The sequence below is a fragment of the Dreissena polymorpha genome, chromosome 4 (assembly GCF_020536995.1).
Source record: "Dreissena polymorpha isolate Duluth1 chromosome 4, UMN_Dpol_1.0, whole genome shotgun sequence".
NCBI classification, from domain to species: domain Eukaryota; kingdom Metazoa; phylum Mollusca; class Bivalvia; order Myida; family Dreissenidae; genus Dreissena; species Dreissena polymorpha.
The window spans coordinates 109876669-109903522 of record NC_068358.1 but is presented as its reverse complement, the minus strand read 5'-3'; the positions used below and the strand labels follow the sequence as shown (position 1 = coordinate 109903522).

General features: G+C 35.7%; 1 protein-coding gene across 3 annotated transcripts; it reads left to right on the top strand.

Annotated features, from left to right (window-relative positions):
- Window positions 1-579: 579 nt before the first annotated feature.
- Window positions 580-26854, top strand: LOC127877737 (neuroendocrine convertase 1-like). Of its 3 annotated transcripts, none has more exons than XM_052423921.1 (15): window positions 580-1325; window positions 8764-8868; window positions 12146-12253; window positions 14108-14219; window positions 14367-14404; window positions 15293-15369; window positions 15672-15760; window positions 17665-17837; window positions 18085-18297; window positions 19161-19261; window positions 20093-20329; window positions 20735-20892; window positions 21146-21279; window positions 25400-25540; window positions 26712-26854. In XM_052423921.1, exons 1-15 carry the CDS (start codon window positions 1170-1172, stop codon window positions 26784-26786), a joined length of 1917 nt encoding a protein of 638 aa, XP_052279881.1. In that variant the 5' UTR covers window positions 580-1169; the 3' UTR covers window positions 26787-26854. The 3 variants fall into 3 exon arrangements, with proteins under 3 accessions (XP_052279881.1, XP_052279880.1, XP_052279882.1); XM_052423920.1 differs by having other exon boundaries at window positions 583-1325; window positions 12146-12268; XM_052423922.1 differs by lacking the exon at window positions 580-1325 and having other exon boundaries at window positions 8755-8868.

The window sequence follows — 26854 nt, the reverse complement described above, 5'->3', positions numbered from 1 at the left end:
CTATCCGTATGCCTGTGTCCCGGATGTTGCGTATATTAAATTTAACGTGACAACAATATCCTGGTGTAATGCACCAAACAAAATAGCTCCGTAACCCTATATCATAAATGTGAAATCTGATTGGACTATTCACAGCTATAGAAATATCAGACATACTGAAATTTCCTTCTTAACATGGCACACCAACTCCTTAACAAGCGGTATACACTTTAAATTACCAATTACGTTTTCAGTCAAATAACACACGGAAGATTGTCAGCTCCCTCTTCCTTATTTTTTTTCTGTATTTACTGGTTATTATTCCTACCAATTCAATGCGACCAAATACAACACATGTTACATTTACCGTGTTGGTATTGATAAAAGAAATGCAAAAAAAATGCTATCATAATTATGCATCGATAGTGATACGACAGGTGAAGAAGATATGGATATCTCAATGAACGCTAGCGGAAGTCGCCTCTTGAGCCATTGGGCAACCAATAGTTTTAATATTAACGCTGAAAGATTAGTGACAGATTACTATTAGCCAACTATAGCAAATATATTGGAAATGGCGTCAACTGATCACCACTTTTCAGTCTTCATTGACAGTGCCAACAATAATATTGTGATCTTTGCGCCAACCAGATTCATGACTACAAACCGTTTGTCATAAAACAAACATCTGGATTAGTAGATTTGTCATGAAAATTGTATTCAGTTACTCGTAAAAATACACGGACGTAGGCGGGTTGGTAACCCTTATAACGGAAGTAAAAGTGAGTGTAAAAGAGAAAAATATTCATGAACATCAAGCAATGTTCGATTTCAGAGACATTTGCACATAGCATTCTGCGATAAAGTCGTTGGAAAATTTGTTTTGATTCTGCGCTCTTACGTCAGTGATATTATTATTGTAATTTTATCGAACATAAACTGTAAATACTACTACTATTATTTGTATTACCCACTCAGATCTAGATGGCACCTGTGCTAGGAATGACATTTCACAGCAGAAAGATACGTCGTTATCTGCAAGAATGCCGACTTGTGTACGTGTTCTTATCTGTATAACAAACTATTCAACGTGACAGATTTGAACGCCCTTCCTCGGATTGTCGTGCAATTGGACACTGGCATAAAGTGTGAGGAAGATCTGAACTTAAGTCTAAGACTATCATGTTGATATGACTTCAAAGGCAATACTTTTACTTTTAATACTTTTACCGGAAGTGGTACCGGAGGAGTCTGAGTTCACAAACACCTGGGCAGTTGAGATCGACGGCGGACCGGAAATAGCTGCTCTTGTTGCCGCTCAACATGGATATGAAATCGTTCGACAGGTTTGCGACTTGAAACTTTGAGTTTGACAAAAAACTCACTTTTAATATTAATCACAACTATTCAAATGACTTAACAATTACCAGTGATATTAAGGTTCAACAAACGCTCAATATTTATTTATTTCTATTTATTTATTTAAATTACTCATTTGGATATCTTTTTTGTTTGAAACATGCACCCTGTTTGGACTTCCTTAATAAAGAAATGCCATTAAAATATAAAACAAACTATAAGTTACTATACCTTTTCAATATTTGGAATTCTTAACAGTATGACATATAATAAGATTAAAATCAAATATTGGAAATACAACGTAAATTTATATTTTTAAACTGTTAAATATAAAAACACGACACACCTTATTTGCAATGACGCAATTCTATTATATTTTTTTAAAAGAACAGTAATTCACGACTGGTTAAAATCACTTTGGATTAATTGTTCGATTACAGAATGCTGTTTTTTACGGTAATGTTTTTACGTACAGTTATCACACGAAAGCGGAAAACAAAAGAAGTTATAATAAACTGATACGACGGTCCGTTCGTGGGTCGTATGTAGTACAAGGGGCATCTGAATTTGGTTATCAACGTTGGTAACACAGTAAACACTACATGCCATGCGTTTCACAAACAATAATACGAGTGTTCTTTCGATTATTAGAACGTGTTTTTTTTTCCATAATACGTTGAAATCGATGATAATTTGACTTATCAGGCGCCGAAATGTTCTAAAAGACCGTCTGCGTTTATTCGATCTTCATTTAAAGCTTATTAATAATTTCTTGTATTTGAAAAACTAAATTTTGTTTGAAGTAAGAGAGAGTATTATTCTTATGTATCTTTATATCCAACTGTTACCTGAAAATAAAATTCTTATGCAGATTTGCTAAATTTCGTTTAAGTTTTTGCCACAACAGCTTGTATCGCGATAAAACTTTCAGTATTTACTTTCGTCGCTATCTTCAATGACTGTGTTACTTGCGCACCAGGGATCGTTCGTTTAAACTTTACTGCGAGTGTATTGCACTGAATTATAACAAAATAATACTTGTCCTAAAACATTAATATTCCCTAGCGAGACCTTAGATTAATTATATAATTAAAAAGGGTAATCTACATATACTGTTTATTGCTTTTACATGTCATATTCGTATTGATATTAAATAGATCGTGAAAGGAAAGTTCGAACCTTCTGAAGAGCGTTGTTAACATCATATTTTTTAGTTCAATTCGTTATGCAGCCATAGGCATGCACACCAAAAGTACAGTTTTCTACTCAGCACAAAATAGATAATAATCTTCGTCATCCCGGTCAACAACAATAACTAAAACAACACCATAATCAGTAGCATCGTCATAGCCGCGAACATCAACACCACCAAAATTTACAAAAGTGATATCATCAGCAGCATCTTTTTAATGAAAACATTAATTGCCACTAATAATTTCTTAAAGCCCGTGTTTATTATTATATAACAACGTGTGATCTATTTAACTATTTTATTTTGAGATCTTTCATGATTTTCATCTAGTAGTCTATTGCCTGTTTTTTTAGAAAATATGTTTGTTGTTTAAAAGCACATAAATCAATCAATTAACAATACTTGAACTTGAACTTCTATCTGCTGAGACTACTTTATCATAATATTAATTATCATTAACTCTGATTGATCCACGTCGTTTCAACGCATCTGTAAAGCAAACGCCGATAAAACATTAACGGATGTATTTAATCATAATTTGTCGAATTATAAATTTTCTTTACTATGTATGATAAGGTAAAATGACAAATAGTTTAATTAAAAGTGAATGTTGTTTCCGTGCTCACTCACTGGATATGATCGGTCCATTTCGCAGCCTATCATGCTTGTTTACATCTTCCGTCAATGAAGATGCATATAGTTGATTATTTTGTTCGATGTTTAGGGAAAGGGAACATACCGTGTTTGGACGAAAGAAAATACAATGGAATTGTGTGTGTAATAATTTTCTGCGACTTCCAAAAACAATTTATGAAAAATGTACAACTTGCGAGCTGCAAAACCGGTTGCCAGTGTGGGTTGATCATTTTTTAAACACTGGACTACGAATGCTATTTTATATAAGTTGTATTTTAATAAAATTAAACTTACTATTTGTTATTTAAATTAATGGAAGATAATTTTAATAAATAGGTCTATAGATAAATGGCGGATGACATATTTCACGTTTTAGGATCAGCAATTGAAACATCAGTCTGCCACAGCTGATCTTTGCAATTCCCAATAACATAGTTTAAAAGGAAAAGCCTCCAAAAGAAAAACACATACTTTTTATAACTATGTTTATGTGTGAAGCCGTTCGAAAAATATTTTCGATGCCTTAATATTAGCCTTTGTGATTTCTGCTTAAAACATGGCTGCTCAGGTACTGTCGAATAATGACGTGTTGTTATTTTATTGTTATTTTCTCCGTGGTATAATGTGGTACGAAATGAGATATGTGTGTGTTTTTTCTTGTGTGAACTGCACAGGCTAATCTGGGACGGCACTTCACGCACATGCATTTAGCCCAATTTTCATAGAGCTCGCTCATTTAAACGTTAACGTAAACAAGATTCGTGAACAATGTTTTAGCGACATGTCAATCTCTATGTACAGATAAACAGCTACTGGTAATGTGAGCGGACATCATCATTCTTCATTTGCTTGTATCTAAGTATTGTTTCATTTTTCTGGTTAAATGCGCCGCCCTCTGTGTGATTATTATTTATCTTCGATATACGATCTATTGCGTAGATACATTTATAATCTATCAGTAAAATTGTACCCAGACTTTTCCGACATAAACCAATTATTATTATAAGCCAAAAATGGAAAATGAGTCGAATACGATTGTTAAAACTGCGATGTTTTTATGCGAAATTCATAGTAAAACTTACTTTGCATTGAGCACCGCACACGTTATTGCAAAATTATTAATGTTAAACAATTTTATGAACCAATTGACAGATAAATATTGACTATTCCGTATACCAGGGCCCGCGTGTTCTATACAATGTAGCTTGCTTTGATGGTGAACTTTTTCGACTGTGATGCCAAAGAGTGTTAAAGAAAGAAATGTTATAAAAGCTGCCCAAATCACATAGGTTATGTCTTATTACTATAAGACAGGACGTTTATTTTAAGTTGTTAAAACATCAACATTACTCGTCAATCACTGTTTTAGATTCAATATGTCAACAATAACGGTTTTTTAAGTTGCAAATGGTAAACTTCGGTGACCCGGCCTTTCGATTACTTCCCCTGACTGACCAACCCGGGCATCCGGTCATTGGATAACATCCACTGACTGCCTTGAGTAAATTACAGTAAATAAGTCAAAGCAGCCCTATTTTCTAACGTATGTAAAAATACTTTAAACTAAATTTGAACACGTTGTTCCCCTGGAAACATATTAATCGTTGCGCGTAAGAACGCTTTATACTTTTTACACGGTAACACTATTATTATATCATTAAATATGTATATTTAGTAAATTGCATGTAATCCCTATTATTAAGGGCAATTAGGAAGACAGGTTTCAAAATTGTCAATTCGTCAATGCGTGACCCTATACACTTGTATTTTAACAGAACTCAAATGAGACTGTTACCTGTTAAGAGTAAAGTGAGTTTATATCTAAGGCTTTAAATCCGGTTGGAATGTATCGAGAACAGAAACAATCACCTCCAATAATTTTTTTAATAAAACTTAACTTCCCACATGTTTTACCCGCGATCTCACTAACTTTAATTATATATCGTATGGGAAACGCTTAAATAAGAAACTATAGTAAATTGATTCGATCTACTGTATTTTTTGATAGTCGGCGCATCTGATGTGTTCCGTTGAGTTATAACTATAACTATACCACTGTTAATACGCGATTATTTGCATCCGACAATATTGATTTTAAAATTAATACGACTACATGAATATGTACAAAGATTGCAAGAGACAAAATAATGATAAAATATTCATTATTTCCACTCTTAAAGCAATGCAAATACATGATAATAGAAAGAAGCACGCACTAAGGACATCTGTTTTGGATGCTAGTTGTCATTGAATCTTTCGAATACATTTAAAGGCGGCCTTATATAGACAATCCCCAATAACGTTCGTTATTTCTTCCACCTCGACACACACGCTCTATTTTAAGAAAACAAGTAAACACGAATTTCAAGGTAAGCAGTGCGAAAATAAGTTTTTTGATAACAATAAATACATGTCGCAAAGAAATGAATTTGATTGAAAACGATTAAATACTTTTCTCATGTCGATGCATGTCTGCTTTTATCATACCACCGCATTGATATCTGCCCGATATCACGTTGCCGGATATATTTTTTATATCATGGTCAACAGGAAGTTCTTATAGCAGTCAATGTTTGGAGTTACGTGTGATATGCAATAACGTCAACAATTTCTATCAACGTGAATCAGGTTTAACAAAACAAACAATTTGATACCAAGAACGTACATATATTATTCTAGTTTAAAGTCATAAATCACAAAACCGTTTATTTTTTAAAAATCACCACAGCCCGCGCTACAGAAGTTAAATGACGTCATCAATGGGACAATACATCTTAAATATCGATAAAGTCATTGAACTCGCAAGTGTTGCACAAAAAGTCAAGACAAATGATAGCTGTATGCTTATCCTCAACTATTTAAACAAACGATTTAACACGCTTATCATCGCCTTATGTCAATATTGACACCATCATCAAAATGTCAATTTCAATACACATCTCCAAAATGGCGTCTCCAATCTATTCGGTGAAATGTGTTCTTCGATTTAATTTGTCGCTGCAGTCCATTCCTGATCTCCAATTCAAGACGTTTATAATTAAAGCGGGTGTACTCTTCCCATTCGTAGTGCAAACAACTTTTTTTTCTCTATACGATGTTTAAAATAAGTGATTATTCGCGTCGTCTTTTCGAACGCCGTTGCTACATGTATTTCAACGTGTAAAAGCCGGATCAGTAAAATCAGCGGGTAATCATTAAATTTTAAATATAGAAATGACTTTTTTTGGCAGATATTTAGGAAACTGTGGTATGATAAACATAAAAACAGGTTACTGTCCCATCGTTTTGTAATATATCAGGCTCGGCACGAATAAAATAACGGCTCGACAAGCCTCGCCGTTATATTGTTCTAAGCCTCGCCTGATATATTACAAAACGATGGGACAGTAACCTGTTATTCTCTATATATTATTTTACATTGTTGCAGATCGTGTCTTTGCAATTGCAGTCATTTTGATAGAATGTTTTGAAATTTAAGCAGGCATTAAACAACGATGATGTGCGCCCGATTCGTTCTCTATCCACGTAAAAAAAACGACAATGAGTTATTTATTGACCGATAACGTAATGAAATCATTTATTCAAAGTTAGAATGATCAGCCACATGCGCGAGTTAACAAATTAGATTAGGACGTTTTAAAAAGACTCGTTCATGATCGCGTCGTCTTTTGTGTTATTACCGTGCATATATAACACCAATATTGGTGTTGTACGTCAAGAGATTTGTCTGCACTTATCGCACGGCAATACACTGTTGTTCCGAATCAAAACGTGAATGTAGGATGTCATCAATAATTTAACGCGATCAAGTACAAATATAATCCAAAACAGTCACCGACGGCTAATGACTTCAATTAAACGTCCTGTCTCATAATAATACGACCTAACCATGATTTTGGAAATTTTGTAGCTTTTCGTTATTAAATAATTCAAAAAATAAGCGAACGTAAACTTTCCTGTTTGCTGAAATAAGAATATCGAGCATCAAGCGTATAACCATTTGAAAATATACGTTTAACTTTAATGGTCGATATTGTCACAAGTCACCATGCTCCTTATATCATACGACATCATCGGAAAGTGTTTTTCATTTTATTATTTTTGTCCATGCTTGCTTACCGGTATACACAAAGGCAAAATACATGTTTTTAATTAAGAAAACAAAAAATTAACTATTGTATATGTTCAATCTTATTTGTGTTTTGCTCCGTTTCTTTAAATGTTATTAAACCCTGAACTATGAACATATGGACCGTGCTCTGTGAAAAAGGGGTTTAATGCATGTGCGTAAAGTGTCGTCACAGATTAGTTTGTGTTGTCCCTACATGCTAATCAGGTACGACACTTTCCGTCTAAACTGTATTTTTGCTAAGAAGGGACTTTCTGTAAACGAAAAATACCATAAAAGCGGAAATAGTCGACTTTTTACGTACATGCATTAAACGCCTTTTTCACAGAGCACAGCCCATATAATAATTTAAAGTGCTCGTGCTTGATAAATTATAAAGGTGTGTGTCATATTATGAGATTATGTTTCCATTAAACCCAGGACTGATCAAAGTACTTTTAAAAAAATACTTCAATTTCATCTTTAGGACAACACATTCCTTGCAGATAAATAACGTTACTATCCCGAACAGCCTTACGAAAGTGTTGCGTTATGGTATAACTTTATTGAAATTAAGATAAAACACAATAAGACAACGTTTAAAATATAAGAATTTTTAGATAATATTTTTTACGTAAATCAACAACCAAAACGTCAAATATGAAGTTGAACTTAACCTGTAAATTAATTAGGAAAAACACGTACAGTGGGTATATACTCACGGAAAAGTACTTTGTGGATGATTATTAATTGTATTGTCAATTGTTATGTAAAGTACGCATTGTTTCCATTGGAATCAACACACATGAGTCGGTTTCTGTGAAAAACGGGCTTGATTCAAAAGCGTCAAGTACCGTCAAAGGTTAGCCTGTGCAAAATCCGCATAGACTTGATATTGGTTCTAATGAGACTGTGCACGAAATGTTCCAAAAAAGAGGAAAGGGTTGTACATGACTAGCCTATGTAGACTGAACGAACCTGCACCAAGCCCGGTTTTCCGAAATTATGGCTCAATTGATTTCGATAACTGGTTTATGTTATGTCAAATTTTGAATATTATGTTAACGTGTTTTGAAGGTTTGAAGCTGATGTTGTAGACACGATCTTTCAAGTATTTTTTTTCAGAAACATCACAGGTGTGGCATTGTTTTATTCACAAGTTTTATAAAAACTTGCGTGCATGATTGTTGTCCTCTAGCCGTGCTTACATGGTTTCGGATCTATGAATATATTTCGATATATCATTTACAATCTAAACATTTAAAAGTGTTCTGTTGGTTTTTTAAGTTAAAAATCTAGTGGTATTCAGTGAAATATTTATTGGTTCTAATGAATACTCATTAATGAGCTCGTTGCGATCGCGAGAATTGTTTAAACACTGCTGGCGTTAAAATTAATACAATGATACTAAAACATAATAAATTAATACATTTCTGAACGCAAAACTCTGAAAATAATACAACTAGTAATGTCTGTCCGTATGTTACAGCTACAATCCTTGGAAAACTACTATGTTCTGAGACACACCGAAGTTCCCCATCGGTCGAGAAGAAGCGCTTTTCAGCATACCAAACGTCTCGAACAAGACACTAGGGTAAGGTCATTTTAGGAAATATGAACCCATTTATGCCTAGAGGACTCTCCCATCCTTCTAAAATGGATCAATTTATTTCCGAAAATTAGGGATGTCTAGTATATGTTTTTCTATATTTAGAATATTTTCAACAGAAATTTCTTTCAGCAAACAGCGCAGACCAAGATGAGACGCCGCATCATGCGGCGTCTCATCTGTGTCTTCGCTGTTTGCCAAGGCCTTTTTATAGACGCTTGGCATAAATGGGTTAAACAACGGGAATGTGAAGATAAACGAATGGATTGATGGATGTCATTTACATTAAAAAAATCATGCAAAATTAATTATTGAAATTGGTTAATACTGTTATTGCCACACATTGATCTTTACTAGCACGCATTTTTAATATATAGTTGATGTATATGTATGATTATACAATCTCACCGTGTTTGTATTGCCAGAACGTGTGCAAAAAAATTGAAATCTACACTGGCTTTGTTTACAGCTTCGTATAAGCGTGTTTATATTGTGCATTCATTATACATTTTTTCCGTAAATTCTTTGGTGGATAATAAAACAATAGTTAAGATATATGTATGTTCACATTAAAATCATTTTAATGAATACATACTTGTTGAATAAATGCATAATTGTTTAAACATCTTAAATGGGCAAAGCCCTTTTCCGAACCAGGATTATTTTATTTTATAGCTATCTAAATGTTTGTTGTTCAACAGTATCTTGTATTAGGTACACAATTTAACCAACACATTATATACTAAGTGTTTATTTTAACGTTATGAGGCATCCTTAAAATGAAAATAATTCGGATGTATTGAACCATGGGCATTTTTTTATTATATCGCATCAATGTAATATCGTTAAAACGTCAAATACTTTAATATAAATTTGTATAATGAATTTAGAATCTATTATTTTAAATCAATATAAAATACTCCTATAAACATAAGTTATATACACGTTAATAAGTTACTTGTCGTGTATCTATTATAAGTATAACGTAGATCTAAGAAATTCATTTAGTTTTTCAATTTGAAACACGAGTGTTCTATAAATGGCTATCTTTCCACCAAAGGAACCTCTCCTACAAATCTCTTCGTTGACGTATTGTTTCCATTTTTAGAACTTGATGAACATTAATTTCGTGATCATCACAGTGCATGCAGTCCGTGTTTCTTTTACCGATTGATATTAATTATTTATCTAATTAATGTAATGTTCAACTTTCGTCACGTTTGCGTTTGTGTACCACATATTAATTTCGCAATTACGTTTACTTGCTTTAAACACATAATTACTCGAGGAACTAAAGGCAGCATTATACGTGAATATATCCAAGTTTAAATGGTTTTGGTATTGGTTATCTAAGCTAAGAAACGTTGATTTCTAGTGCAGAGAAAAAAAATGCGGCTTCTTCTTGGTGAGACTTATTAATAAAGTAACTAATTAGAAGACAATATTCCGTTTCACTGTGCTACGTGTTTAACGAAATGACAATGAATAATGCAAAACAGAAGAATAAAGATGACTTCATCAACATCAAAAACAGAATTTGGCAACCAGAACGAGGCTTTTGTTAAGTTACAAATGACAGATCATTACAGGGGGTCCGAAACAGAGGTTTAATAAATGGGTTTTCATTTAACCTTTCGCTTTGCTCGGTAGTTACGTTAATTACCTTCAAAAACCACAAATATGTTTAAGAGACGATATCTGGGCATCGTATAAGTTTTGTCAAACAAATCATTCTGGTTTAATTATTGGCCACTTTTCAATATTATATATTGGCATGCACAACATTGTGTTTCAGTAACAAGGAATTTTTTTCAGGAAAAATCACAAACTTTGTTTAACCCTTAACCACATAGACGTATTTTGACGCATGTGTAGTCCCTTTGAAAGTTAAATTGAATTTAATACCTTTCTTACATGATTTAAGTTTTCAAGGCTTCATTTCAAACCCTTAGATTCTGATGAGCAGCAAACAGCCTAAAACCTGAACAGGCTGCGAGTTACTCGCGGGCTGTTCTGGTTTTATGCTGTTTGCACATAGCAATTTCCACTCTGCTTCTGAGTGGGAAAGGGTTAATATGATATGATTATTTTAATCCTAAATATGAGACTAAATAAAATGCAACATTCACTTTAAGCCTTCAATAGTAAGCAAAGTCAAGATCAAAGTTCTTCATGCAAAGAGAAGCTAAATTGAATAATGGCTATCGATTCATTAAAATCACTGTCAAAGACCAATTTTTAAACTCCGCTTTCCTGAAGTACTGTGTTCAATCGCTTTGATTCGCAGGCTTGGTGGCATGACGTTGATGATGCTATTAAAATAATACGCTATTTGTGGGAGATTAGGCTCTAATGCCCCAGGCGATTAACGTTATCCTGTTTCAGCCTTGACTAGGATGAAAATTCATGATCTGTCAGAAAAGCTAATAAAGCAAGGAAAAACGGTAAACCAATTGGCTTTGTTATTCTTGTCATATACTGAAAATGGTCGGATAAAGGATTAAATTGTTTATTTCCAATAACACACCATAAGCGCTACTTTTCGGAGCTTAGACGTCCGGAAATGACAAGTTTTAGCGGAATGATTCCGTCAGACGACTGCCATATGAACATCTCGATTATGAGAATGGTAGTCCATATAAGATTAAGTAAATCCACAATGAATTAAGAAATTGATTTGAATTGATACCGTGTTAAGTCATATTTGGCAATTCAATTTATCCTGCAAAAATAATAGCATTTGATTTTAGTCTTCATGGTATACATAATTTAAAATCAAAGTCTATTTACTTGTACTTAATTTTGATCAGTAGTATAAATTAGTATGTTTTTCTTCAATATTTTCCTTCAGTTCCTTTTTGTGAAGTTAAAAAATTAGCAATTAGTATAGTTGATTACCATTATCGCAGTTATCTTTGTTAACCAAAAAAAGTTTCTTATACATAATTAACTTATACATAATTAAACGAAGATAAATTAAGCATGCCTGTTTGTCTATGACAAAGTTTACTACACATTAATGCAAAATCAATTCTTCTTTTTCTCAAATGTTTTTCATGTGTAACGCTTATCAACCTCGATGGCTCAGTTGAAGAATGTTCATGGCGTCCGTTAACGTTTTGTCATCCTTCTTTAACAATCCAAAACGAAAATAATTTCATACATACATTAGACTTAATAAAATTTATATTTCCTCAATGATGTGCAATTTAAGATGCTGGTGTTATTATTGCTACGTATACGTGAACGATTACTTTTCCAGGTACTTTGGGTAGAACAACAAATCGCCAAGTCTCGTCACAAACGAGATTTTCTTCAAAAGCCACACATTACCTTTAACGACCCCTTGTGGAATGAGCAGTGGTACATTGTGAGTAAGACCGATGTATGTATAGATTTTCATGTTCGTCCCCGCCCACGATTTTGCAGCCAAGAGTCCTGGTGGAGGGATATTCAAAATTGGACTCGGATATATAAACACATTTGTTGTTGGTTGTGGCGGTGGTGTGTTGATGTTTATGTTGATATAGAATTTTTTGGCGATGGTGTTACAATTTTGTAGTGATAGGTGTTTTCTTATCGCACGTTTGATTTGCTAGCAAGCAAAGTGACATCATAAAAATACGCGGACTGTTTCATAAATGCGCGGAATTCTCTTCTCAAAAATAAATTATAAAAAGGTCACGTAGGTTGACGCATAAATAAATATGTATGAAATGTTCGCTCCATTTGATTCACATGCAGGGCGATTTAGTGGTTACTATGACAACAACTATAGATCAGCTTGGAGCAAGTCATTTTGTCACACATTTGGAACACTTGCACAACAAAGCGCTTTTATAATTTCAAAGTTTACAAAAATAGCGCGCGAAATTTTCTGAATCAAGCATCGTGCCTTGACGCTTTTTTCTGTAAGCTTTATGACGTTATTATGAACGGTTGCCTTCATGAAACTTTAATTTCCAATTGCTCTATAAAATCGGTTGTCATCATCTGACGTTATTCATTAACGTTCGCATGCTAACTGTTGTGTTGTACTTCAATTTCTCAAGTAACAAACGTACGTAAACGTTTATTAAAAAAAAATATGGCAAATTCTTGGGTGAGCAAATATAAGAAGAGCGATTCAAGGCTATAAGAACTCGATGATAGATGACAAGATGGTAGGTCGTTGTAATTCGTATAATCGTTTATGTAAACGCAGTCTGTTTTTCGATATTAAGTGTTATATCGTTAGAAAAACGCAAAATATATAGAAGAATCATATAATCTATTACTGAGGACTAAGGGTTAATTTAAAAAGTGTGTAGACCTGTATGTAATATGTATTGGCAGTGCTCTGTGAAAAGGGGGTTTAATGCATGTGCGTAAATTGTCGTCCCAGATGAGCCTGTGTAGTCCGCACAGGCTAATGAGGGGCGACACTTTCTGCATAAACTGGATATTTGCTAAGAAGAGACTTTCTTTAGACAGAAAATATCATAAAAGAGGAAAGTGTCGTCACTGATAAGCCTGTGCGTACTGCACAGGCTTATCTAGGATGACACTATGCACATGCATTAAGCCCAGTTTTCACAGAGCACGGCTCATATAGAAGATGTTAGACAATGCGAGTGGTTAGGATAATGTAAACAACACTAGTTAAATCAACGACTAATTCTATTTTTATTTTGCTTGATGTCGGTACACTTTATAAAGTTCGATCAAAATTCAACAGTTTGAGGTTTCATTAAAATGTTTTTGTAAGTAATTTCAACATAGATGAATGCATCTGCATATATCTTTGAGTTGTAATAAATCTCCAAAGTTTAAGAGATAGATGATTTCAGCGTTATTAAGATACATAATAAATCATAACTGATAAAGTTTACACAAGCCACATTCCGTCATAATAATTATAGGTGAAGGACAAGTTAACAGTACATAACATATATCAACATACATAAAGCATTACACGCGTATCGCACATAAATAGTTAAATATACAAAGAAAAGGTGAAAGACAGACATAAGACATGCTAGATGGTAATAATTATAAAACATGCAGTTTGTTGCAATTCTGTTTGTCAGTTTAATTATCTTGTCTGAAAGGAAGATACTCACTTTTTAAAAAATCGACAATAACTGCACAGTACCTACCAATATTTGAATGCAACTTTTCATCACAATTATATAAAATGACTCACCATGTTACCTGTGTAACCATGTTAGCATGTTTTCTCTAGACAGATACCCGCCAAGGTAATACTGCACTGCCAAAGCTAGATCTTAACGTGGTGGCCGTCTGGAAGCGCAACGTAACCGGGAGGGGCGTCGTCGTATCCGTTCTCGACGACGGTAGGTGACGCTACAGTCTAAACACCAACCGTGAAAAATATGTATTAATTGCGCATGATGAACAGTTGTTTCTTCTTTTACACATCTATACCAATAGTATTACTATTATGTGATCACCATTACTGTTTGTACTCTTTACATTTTCAGGACTGGAACATAATCACACAGATTTGTTTGCCAACTATGTAAGTATTGAAATCCATATAAACATAATTATGCACACATAAATAGTATGTTGTAGAAAGCGACCCAATTAGAAACGTGGATATCGACCTCATGATTATATTAAGTTGATTTGTTTAATCGAATAAGAGAAAAATATTGTAATGTTGATTTTGTGAAAGTTAGAACCATTAACAATAACATAGAATACATTAATTTAAACTTTACAGTCGTAATATATGTTGGTATGCGTGTATTTATGAGAGCAACGAATTCCGGACGACATGTGTAGATACCAAGCACGATTTTCTCTTCTGGTGCAGAAAGATAAAGAGTTCAATACAGAACTTATTACGAAGTCTGGTGACTCGCGGTATAATGTAGAGCATTCGCAAGCTATCATTAAATAATGACAAATATGTCTCATGAAACACGATTCGCTGCTTGAACTGTTCCAAAACAACATGCGTTAAAGTCGTGTTAATTACTTCTCAATCGTATACTAGGTGTCATTTATGTTGTAATGAGAATCAATTGTAAACAAAGTGCAACTCCAGATTCATAAGAAGAAGATCATTCTGATCATAACTGTTAGGCCCGTTATTTAAGTGATCATTGCCACACTTATTTACACATGACAAAACACATCAAAAAACAATCACCAATTTATGAACCTGTCGTCCCTGCATGGTAACGGTCACTGCAACGCATATCATTAGGGGTTTCAAACTTGTTTACAAATGCTTTAGCTGATATCCTTTGTGAAAGAGAAATCGCAGTTGTATCTTTACATCATCCCGGCTGACTTTCTCAACTGTGTGTTATGTAGAGTAATATTTGCATGTTCATTTATTACTTAAGTTAATAATCCATATACTAGAGTGTTGATATACCCGTTGATTTGATTGCAGGAGCCCAATGCCAGCTATGATCTTAACGATAATGACAAAGATCCCTTCCCGCGATATGACGACACAAACGAGAACAAGTAGGTTATATTAACCGCGTCAGGCGAATAATGGTCGTAAACCACATACGGCAAGGGTAGCTCCAGAAAAGCCGGTGACCCTGTTCGCTATAAAGTCACAGTTTTGTCTACATGAACAGCAATCATTTACATCATGTGTCTAAAAAGCATTTTTCGTCGTCTTTTTATATACATATCTTACATAACTATAATTGTTTGTGTATATGAAAGTCGAATAACCGTCATTAAAGTTGTGCTTTGTGTCATATTATTATAGTTTCCTTAGTTTCTGTAATAAACAACCCTAATATTTCCTCTTGTAGGCACGGTACAAGATGTGCAGGTGAAATTTCGATGACAGCCAACAACGGTTTCTGTGGTGTCGGCATAGCATATAACGCCAGAATTGGAGGTAGGGACTCGTTTGTTAGTTCTGAAACAACTCTCTTATTATAGGAGGTAGGGACTCGTTTGTTAGTTCTCAAACAACTCTCTTATTATAGGAGGTAGGGACTCGTTTGTTAGTTCTGAAATAACTCTCTTATTATAGGAGGTAGGGACTTGTTTGTTAGTTCTCAAACAACTCTCTTATTATAGGAGGTAGGGACTCGTTTGTTAGTTCTGCAATAACTCTCTAATAGAAGGTAGGGACTCATAGGTTAGTTCTGATACAACTCTCAAATATGCGGTAGACACTCTTGTGTTAGTTCTGAAACAACTCTCTAATAGTAGGTAGGGACTCGTGAGTTAGTTGTCAAACAACTCTCCGACAGGAGGTAGGGACTCGTGTGTAAATTATCAAACAACCCTCCATTAGGAGGTATGGTTAGTTCTGAAACAACTCTCCAATAGGGCACTAGGGACTCGTGTGTTAATTCTAAACATCTCTCCAACAGGAGATAGAGACTCGTGTGTTAGTTCTATAACATCTCTCCAATAGGACTACCTCGACTCATGTGTTAGTTCAAGAACATCTCTCCAAGTGTATAAGGGACCAGTGTTTTTGTTCTAGAACAACTCCCCAATAGGAGGTAGAAAATAGTGTGTGTTTTTTCTCAAACAACTCTCCAATAGAAGGTAAAGACTCTAGTATTTTTTTTCAAACAACTCTCAAAAAGGAGGTATGGACTCTTGTTTTTGGTTCTTTAACATCTCTCCAATATGAGGTAGGGACTCGTGCGTTAATTCAAGAACATCTCTCCAATTGTATGTAGGGACCAGTGTGTTAGTTCTAGAACAACTTCCCGATAGGAGGTAGGGAATCGTGTGTTTGTTCTCAAACAATTCTTTAATAGGAGAAAGTGACTCGTGTGTTAGTTATGAAAAAAAACTGTCCAAAAGGAGGTAGGGACTCGTTTATTAGTTCTAGAACATATCTCTTATAGGAGGTAGGGACTCATATCTTAGTTCTGAAACAACTCCCCAATAAGAGGTAGGAGCTCGTGTGTTACTTCTCAAACACGTGCCTTATTGGAGGTAGACACGTGTGTGTTAATTCTAAAACAACTCTCCAATAGGAGGTAAAGACTGTTGCTTTAGTTCTTAAGCAACTCTTTAATAGTAGGAGGAAGGGACTCGTGTAGTAGTTCTAGAACAACTATCCAACAGGAGGTAGGAATTCGTGTGTTAGTTCTGAAATAACTATTTAATGGGAGGCAGGGACTCGTGTGTTAGTTCTTAAACAAGTCCCTCATAAGGGGGATTCGTGTGTTAGTTCTGAAACTCTTCAATAGGAGGTAGGTTTTCATGTGTTAGATCTCAAATATAACGTTTCTCTCTGATGTCCTTTGATCGTCAGTGTTCGAAATCTGATGGTTAAGGTAATAATAACATGTGACGTGATGGTAAGTAATTTGGCATCTGGTGGTTACAATTGAGGTTCGAAACGGATAATTAAAGTCAGGATTAAGGCAGACAACTTTCGGCAAAATAAAATATATATTACAGAATTATACTTTTTTAGAAACACCATGATTTTATATGTGCGAGCGGAACAAAAAGAAAAATGGCTTTGTTCAGTTAATTGCAATTACCGGTATTATGGTAAATATATACTTCTGTAGTATAAAAATCAACTTCAAGACGATTTACTATATAATTTATATAAGTAGTATATATTATTATCTCAGTAGTATACTGTACTGATGGCATGATGCTATGTATGGCTTGTTTACTTTGATTTTTTAATTGTTAAATATCTTAATATGATCATTTGGTTGTTTTTCTATCTATCCAACAAGAAATATCGTAGCTATGTCACTTTGATTGGTCTATTCTGATAGGCAAATTGCTATACGTTCTCCTTTCACTTTCAAGGCGTCCGTATGCTGGACGGTACGGTGACGGACGAGATTGAGGGGGACGCGCTCGCCATGCGCCTGGAGCACGTTGACATCTACAGCGCCAGCTGGGGCCCCAACGACGACGGCAAGACGGTAGAGGGACCAGGGCCCCTCGCAATGAAGGCGCTAGAGAAAGGCATTACGCAGGTAAGCAGGGGCGTATATGTGAGTCGCCCACAGTGAAAACGGAACTGAGTGCAAGTGCGGGAAGTGTCGTATCTAATTAGCATGTACAGGCCGCGCATAAAGATGTTAGAGAAAGTGATGAAAGAAGAAAAATCATCGGTTTTGGCAAAACTGGTATTTATGGAGAACATGATTTAACATAGCAACAGAGCAAAATATCAGTTTACTTTATACATCATAAACGTTTGATTTTTTTCTTCCACAAAAGGGACGTAAAGGAAAGGGTGTCATCTACGCATGGGCGTCCGGAAACGGCGGCCACCTGAAGGACAACTGTGACTGCGACGGCTACACCGGAAGTATATACACGATTTCGATCAGCAGCGCCTCGCAGACGCAGCAAACGCCGTGGTACGCCGAGCGGTGCGCCTCCACCATGGGCGCCACGTACAGCAGCGGTGCCTACAACGATCAACGAATTGTAAGCATTAATGCCATCATCAGTTTGTAGGGGACGACATAGATTACAAAAAAAATCGGCGTATTATTATAAAAAAATTGGGAAAAAAATAGTTTATAAAAACGATTGGCTCCCTTCATGTTAAGATGTAATTTCGCACGTGACATTGGTAAAATAATGAATATACGTCTATGAACTATGATTATTGTTGGTTGCCTTTTTGTGTCATTGAATGTATTTTGTTTACTGAATATACAGTCATTATAAAAGCAAGTAACAATGTGTTTAATGTGGAAAATTCAAAGATTTAATGCGATGGTGTTGATTTACCTTACCCATATTATAATATTTCAATTGCAGAAGAGATTTTTAATTCTATAGAATTTCATGAACATATATGAAGTATGTATTTATTTTGACCTTGCGGTCAAGGATAACCCATGAAAGTGCAAGCACTTATTTCCAATGGGGTCCTTTGGTTTTGCTGAAGATACAGCAAGCAGAAGAGACAGTATTGGGATACAAGGAATCCGGGTGCGATACCCTAGCTCTTTGCGAATAGATACCTTGGTTCTTTTACGTGCTCAGTGTGTAGCACCGATACACGCGAGAATTACCTGGGTTTCATACCAGTACATCTCTAGTTGGGTGGGAAACACATGAAGCATTTCTGAAATTTCCAGTGCCCCGGCCGGGATTTGAACCGGGGACCTCTGGAATGGTAGACCAGAGTGTTACCACTCGACCTCCGCACCACCCTTACGAAGGCTGAATTAAAACCACGCGAGTTAAGAAATACGCCTTATTTATAAAGATGATGATGACGTTTGCATTTTTCTCAAGCTATTGTGGATGATTATGCAGTTGATGATTATTGTTTTCAGTGCAGTACAGATCTACACAACATGTGTACACACGGACACACGGGTACTTCCGCGGCGGCACCGCTTGCTGCAGCCATATTCGCCCTTGTCCTAGAAACGAAGTAAGAACATTGCCATAGTTCGGTGATGTATATTATGCCTCATATAAGTATAGCTCAAGTTAATACATGTATTATACGTAAATACATATATTTAAATGTGTGTTGAACACTAAATGACCCACGTCATGCGCAAATTAGTATTGTGCTCTGTACGCATTCGCACAGTCTGACCAGGAGCTACCCAGTCTGCTTATTATACCGCGAAAGCTTGTGTGATTTTGTAGCGGACAACGTGCCTGATTGCTCGACTTTTTATGACCTATTTTCCATGATGCAGGTAAACACGATTTAAAGTCTAAATTGAAGGATCCAATAAAAAGGTCCAAATGATTACGTATGACTCAATACAACACACAAGAGTCACACTATCACCTAAGGCCCTACACATGAAGAATTAATTTCCACGTATCACCTTTCCAGCACCTCTTGAACGATATCGACCTACGAAACCTTGCTGGATGTTGTAGCGGACAGCGTAGCTCCTGTTTAGACTGTGCAAATGCGCAGGCTGGTCTTGAGCTATGCTGGACGCAAACGGCTTAAGACCCAACTTCGAAAAAACTGATATGGTGACCACTCTCGTTCATTGCATAAGCTATGAATATGTGAAGCGTTAGAAGTATTTATAAGTAAATTTTCTTGTATTTTTTAGTAGACGTGCAGCTTGACTATTTTTACAAATATTACTGTATATTATATATTTTGACAAAGTAAGGTATGTGCTGGTTCGGAAGAGACAATGTGCCTAAGAAATTCTGTATGTGTGAACGAACTCAAATAAAATTGGTTACCAATCATTCATGCACCGTTGACGGTACGTCTTGTTTGCAGCCCGGAACTGACGTGGCGCGACATGCAGCACATCATCGCGTGGACGGCGGAGTATTCCTCCCTCAAGGACAACCTCGGGTGGATGAAGAATGGCGCCGGCTACTTTGTCAATTCCGCCTTCGGGTTCGGACTCCTCAACGCCGATGCCATGGTGACGCTCGCCGACCCCGGCACGTGGCGCACAGTGCCAGAGAAATACATTTGTGTGACGAATTCAATAAGCTCAAACTTACCAAAGTAAGCATCTTGTTGTGTTTGATGGTGGTAGTGGTGTTTGTGTTGTTTTCCAACAACACGGGATTCTTTTTTTTTTATTAATTGATTATAGCACCTTTAAGTTCAGTTTAATAGTTAGTCATGAAGGATTATTCGGCCTTCTTTAAGTTTTTTTATCGTAACGATCTTAGCATTAAAGAAATATATAATATACCTTTGTTAATCACATACTTAATCAATTTTAATTAACTTTGTTCAATTAAGGAATATTGGTTTTGTACCATAGAATTCGTCCGTTTTCGTTGACAGAGCAATTTAAAAATTAATTGCTTATTGTTACTTAAAGTTTGTCTGATTAAAACCAACCTGCGTGTTAAAATAGCATTTTCACTTATCTTTAATTAATTATATAGAAAATCGTTACAGAAATATCGCTAGCGGCCAAGAAATAGACATCACAATCAACACTTCCGGATGTCAGGGTCAACACAACGAGGTGAACTATCTAGAGCATGTGGAGCTCACGCTCGACATGACTTTTACAAAGCGCGGGGACTTAAGCATTGACCTCGTGTCGCCAGACGGTACGCCCGCGCTCTTTGTTGTCCCGCTTATGCTGTTAAAAACAAAACAAGCATTCGCTCTACACTTGCTTACCAAAGTGTGGTTTCAACCATAGACGAGTTCTACATCTGGCTTTAAGTCTTTTGTTTGATTCCATCTTGATGTCTAAATAGTTTAAGTTTTTATTCTAACTTGATTTTATCAAATATTTTTTATGTTTAATAAATTATAATGTATCGATATGACTCACGTCACTTCCGTCTCTTCCTGCAGGCACACAGACGACGCTGCTCACAGAGCGGCCGAACGACGAGTCGGAGAATGGCTTCCAGAACTGGACCTTCATGTCCGTACAAACCTGGGGGGAGAGACCCATGGGGGCGTGGCAACTCAAGATCCGAGATAAGGTTTGGGCTTCTTATGACTCATTTGTGTTTGGTTTTAATATCATAAATACATACCTGCTATCCCTAGCTATACCTTCCCAGGTGGGTTAGCTTCTCCAGAAATCTTCAAGTGCCGGAATTCGGCCACCTCTCCTACTGAAAACAGATCAGGTTAAGCATAGTACAATGTAACCTAACCGGAAATCAAGAACCGTAACTCGTCTTACTTTTTTGGACAACAAACCGTGCAGATGGCAACTTTTTATCGGCTTTAAATTTGGACTTTTAGTTCAATTCTGCGTGGTGGAATTGGGTTTGAAAATGATGAATTGTTTAATTTTTCGTTTTTGCTTAATTCAGAAATCCTTCTTGTAAATTATTTTGTTGATAATTCATTGTTTTTCACTTTTTGCCGGGTTTTTCCATGTGCTCATGATTTGAGCACGAGGATTTCATGATTTTTGTCAACAACTTATTGACAAGTTTGTACATTGTAAATATTGTGTTTAACTGATTATTTCAGTTATTTTTGTTTAACTGATTATTTCAGTTATTTTGTTCTTTTTACATTGTTTTCTTACGCGGATTCTCTTCTTTTTCTACTTTCAGAATAAGAATGAGTTTACAAACTAGAGGTTTGTATATGCATATTAAGGCTTCGTGGGATTCCCACAAGACTTGTTTGTTATGCACTAATTGTTCCTTTGAACATAAATGCTCTGTTTGTAGTGCGTAAGACGATGCGACGTGGCAGAAAGCAATCCGTCGCAGAACGTTTATTGCAGAAAACGTACAGATGAATCTTCATCAGATGAGAAATTTCCGATGACGTTACACCAGACGTCAGATGATCTATTGCAGCATCAGTCATGACGGCATTGGTCAAGATCGTGCATAGGTTTTCTTCTATACAATGACAGAATGTTGATCGTTTGCCATTGTGTGCAATTATGATTTTACTTTCCATATGGCAATCTGTTTTTATATTAAACTTTGTTTAATTTACGATCTTCTGCAATCGTAATATAGGTACTATTGACTTTCTCTTTTACAATAATAATAAGAGAATGCTAACTATTTTCATTATGGGCAAATAATGATTTTATGTACCGTATGGTAATCTGGTCTGTGACCAGTTTTATTGTTGAATATGTTTTGCTCTTGTCTTTCATATCATCGAATACATGATGGTCGCAGATACAAGAATGGAATAATACCCGGTATCAGGCAGGATGACGATCGTACTTTTCCAAGTCGATCAACATCAGACTTTATGGCGACAACCGTCAGCCGGTCTTTGCCTGATGGCATTGGTCAAGGACATCGACCAATGCCAGACCAATTGGCATCCGCCATACGGTCATTATCCTGTGATTACGCTGGTCATTTCATGACCGGTACGTCAACATTGACCGGTCCGGTCACCGGTCATACGCACCGGTAACCGGTCAACATTGACCGGTCCGGTCAACGGTCACCGGTCAGACCAACCGGTCACCGGTCAACATTGACCGGTCCGGTCACCGGTCAAACCCACCGGTAAACAGAGACATTCGGTCATACCCACCGGTCACCGGTCATACCCACCGGTCATCGGTCAACATTAACCGGTCAGACCCACCGAATACCAGTCACCGGTCATATAGTCATCAGTCAACGATCAGAAACATACGTTCTTCTTCATCGGATTATTCAACTTCTTCTTCGTCAAATACATATTCGTCACAAACACCGGTCACCAGTCATCGGTCATACTGACCGGTCATCGTACACCGGTCAACATGCACTGATCATTAACCGGTCAACAGTTGCTGGTCACCGGTCAACGATCAGAAACAGACGTTCTTCTTCTTCATCGGATTACTACACATCTTCGTCGTCGAATGCACATTCGTCGTCGACTAGTTTATATGATAGAGGTACACGCTTTTATTCATCGAGCAGTCCTCATTCACGTCATCGTTATGTACCTGTCACTTCTGATAATTCACCGTCTATTTCCGGCTTTAATTATCAAATTGTTGACTTGGCGGATAGTCATAATTAGATATCGGAGAATCTGCATTTGTTGCATGTTAATCTTCCTATCATTCCTACCACTTTCTACGGACGAGAATAGCACATCATTCACCGGGTATAAGACAAGATGGAGATCTTACTATGCTAACTTCTTTAGAAGAATATCAGACCATATGGTGACAACCGTTAGCCGGTTTATGCCCGATGGCATTGGTCAAGGACTACAGAAGCCATACGGCCATTACCTGGTGACAACACTGGTCATAGCATGACCGGTACGTCACCGAGTAACTCACCTGGGCCGGTCCGGTCACCTATCACCGGTCCGTGGTATCGGTACGGTCATGGGATTAGGGTTTTACGACCTTTTAAGGCTCCTGTACACTTATTTTCAGGAAACTTCTTCACATGTCAATTTCATATCTCAGAGAGACATATTTATACTGATCCAAGCTATGAAACGTCAACATTATGTTTTTCGTTCATTTACCTTCTTTATAGGTTTTGGCTTGTGTTATTGAGTGGATTAATGAGCTTCCTATGAACCGTTGTTTCATCGGGCTTATTAACAGCCCCAATATATATTTTTCGTCTTATTATGGCTTTTACCATTCGAATCTGTAATTTTGTTATTTTAGCCAGGATCCCTTGCTTAAAATCAACTTCCCTTTATGGCTTATAACCCTTCAAAGTTCCAAATCTTTCTTATACTTGTGGACATGAAGATGATGATAGAATTATTTGCCCAGTCAGGACGTTAAAATTCTATCTTAAGAGTAAAGTCTATTCGAGGTTCTCGTAAGAGACTTTTCATTCCGTTAAAAGGGGGGGGGGGATGTGTCTGAGTCTTCGAATTCTCGTTGGGTAACCTCAACTATTAAGAAGGCGTATTCATCTCTTTCATCTAGGGATTTATCCCTTTTGAGGATTAGACCGCATGAAGTAAGAGCTCTTTCGGCTTCGTGGGCATAGATTAATAATGTTCCACTTTCTGAAGTGCTTCAAGCTGCTTACTGTAGGAATCCGACCACCTTTTCCTCATTCTATATTCGTTCTCTTGAGTGTCAACAGGACAATTTATATATGTTGAGTCCTTTTATGGTTGATCAAACAGTAGTTTCTTCCATGGCGTAATGTACTGGTCCTATTCAGAAACTAAGTACAATACTGTATTAACGAAGATTGTATGAGGACACATTTCTACTATATTTGGCTGAAAAACCTGATTTTGGTTTTTGCTGTGATGGGAAAATATAACGAGAACCTCCCACCATAGCTACAAAATCTGCTAGGGATAGCAGGTATGTATTTATGATATTAAAACAAATTTTCTTTTAAAAAAATCATTTTAATTATTAAATACTTACCTGCTATCGGTAAGTCCCACCTCCCAACCCCGCTCATCGTTTTATATTTTCATAATTTATTTGAAAATTAAGATGAGTTACGGTTCTTGATTTCCGGTTAGGTTATATTGTACTATGCTTAACCAGATCTGTTTTCAGTAGGAGATGTGGCCGAATTCCGGCACTTGAAGATTTCTGGAGAAGCTAACCCACCTGGAAAGGTATAGCTCGGGATAGCAGGTAAGTATTTAATAATTAAAATGAATTTTATTTAAGAAAATTAGTTTTAAATTGCCAGATGTTGTTTAAGGATAAACGACTTGGCTATAAAGCCCACCTATTGAGCTTCAAACACAAGTACAAGACACTACGAAAAAATGATCGTTACTTTCAAACAAATATATCAAATATCCAGTTGGATTGTGCACATTTAACCTAATATTTTGTAATGTAAATGGACGTGTAAAAGCGTTTGTGATTTTTTTAAGTAGTTAACGGGTTTAACACAAGTATATCTTTTCACTGTTTTCAACTCGTTTATGATACTATTTATTTAATTACATGTACAATTTGCAACACAAACATAGTTCGCAAATGACAAAAGAGTCTATAGTTTGCAAAACACGCTTAACACATTGTATCAAATATTCATATTTGCAACAAAAAATATCAAGAAATGATCGAAATTTATGACAAAAAAATATATACCTTTTACATAATAATGAATGGATGACTCTGTAGATGTTAAAAGTTTATGAATTATTTCTATTTTACAGTATGGAAGTGGAAATAGGGGTGTTATCAAGGCCGTGCAGCTGAAACTACATGGTACCCAGCTTCTTCCGTACCACGTGATGCGAAATGGCGGACAGAGAAAATACAACGACAACTACAATAATGTTGTTGACACACGAATGGTATTGTGTTTCCATTGTTATGATAGTTATAGATAGTTATAGATTTGACTATTCTTAGAAATAAAAAAGCAACAAGAATGGAAAGAACTCATGTGGTCTTGTTGAGGGCGTATCAGGAATCGTTGTTATTTTAGCATGCATAAAACAAGTATAAAATAAAATTAAATAAATCGTACAAACACGTCACTGTTTATTTAAATGTTTCTGGTACTAAACATGTTTCGGCCGTAGCCTTCATCAGTAGTACATTAATATAAACAAATACAAAGGAAGTTACGTCAACGTCATACAATAACGTAACGTCGTTTGGCGGAAAAATATATAGTTCATAATATTACATAATACATAATACAGAGATGGATCATTGCTGATACAACAGTCTATTAGTAATAATATAATTTATAAAAAAACATAGTAATAGACAAACATCAAATGTATATGTAAATTATGTTTATGTTCTATATGTCATACAGCAGTTTATTATTTAGACCGTTAGGAATCATAGTTTTTAATTTGTGTATCCAATATGTTTCTTTACATAAACGGTCTAGATTGTTTTGAACAACATCAATTGGTACAAAGGAGAAATCTGATAAAGTGCAATCATTGTCAGTAGATCCAAAATGTGTAGCAACATGTGAAATAGGATTTATTGAACAATTTCTGATATCAAATCTATGGCTATTCATTCTGCGGGAAACATTCTGATTAGTTTGTCCAACGTATTGTTTATTACAATTTTTACATGTAATAAGATATATAACATTGCGCGAAGTACAATCAACATCATAGCGTAAATCATACGATAAACCAGTAACACTACTATTGAAACTTGAACATATGTTTATATTATTGCAATGTGTACATCTTGGTCGGTTACATTGACCCGATAAATGAATATCAGTACTGTTATAAGACACTGAACATCTTACAAGGCTGTTACGTATATTCTTAGGTCTTTTATAGGCCAAAATAGGTTTAAATGAATGTAAAGACTTAAAACAAGCATAACATTGATTGCGTAGTAAATAAAGAGTAGAATTTTCAATTTAAATGTGAGTTTATTTTTAACTGATTGTTCATGTTATAACTGAAAAGAACTTAATATGTTGTTTGGAAAAATAGGTATTGTTCACCGACTTGTAAATAAATGCATGTCCTTCTACTGCAGTCGAACCACGGCAATCTAGAACTTCTTTCCAAAGAACTGGAGAAACTTCGCAAGGTCATCGGGAACAACATGTAAACTCTGATGCTATCCATGGCCCTCGTTACATATCTTGTTAATGAAAAATAAATAAAAGAAAACACAAA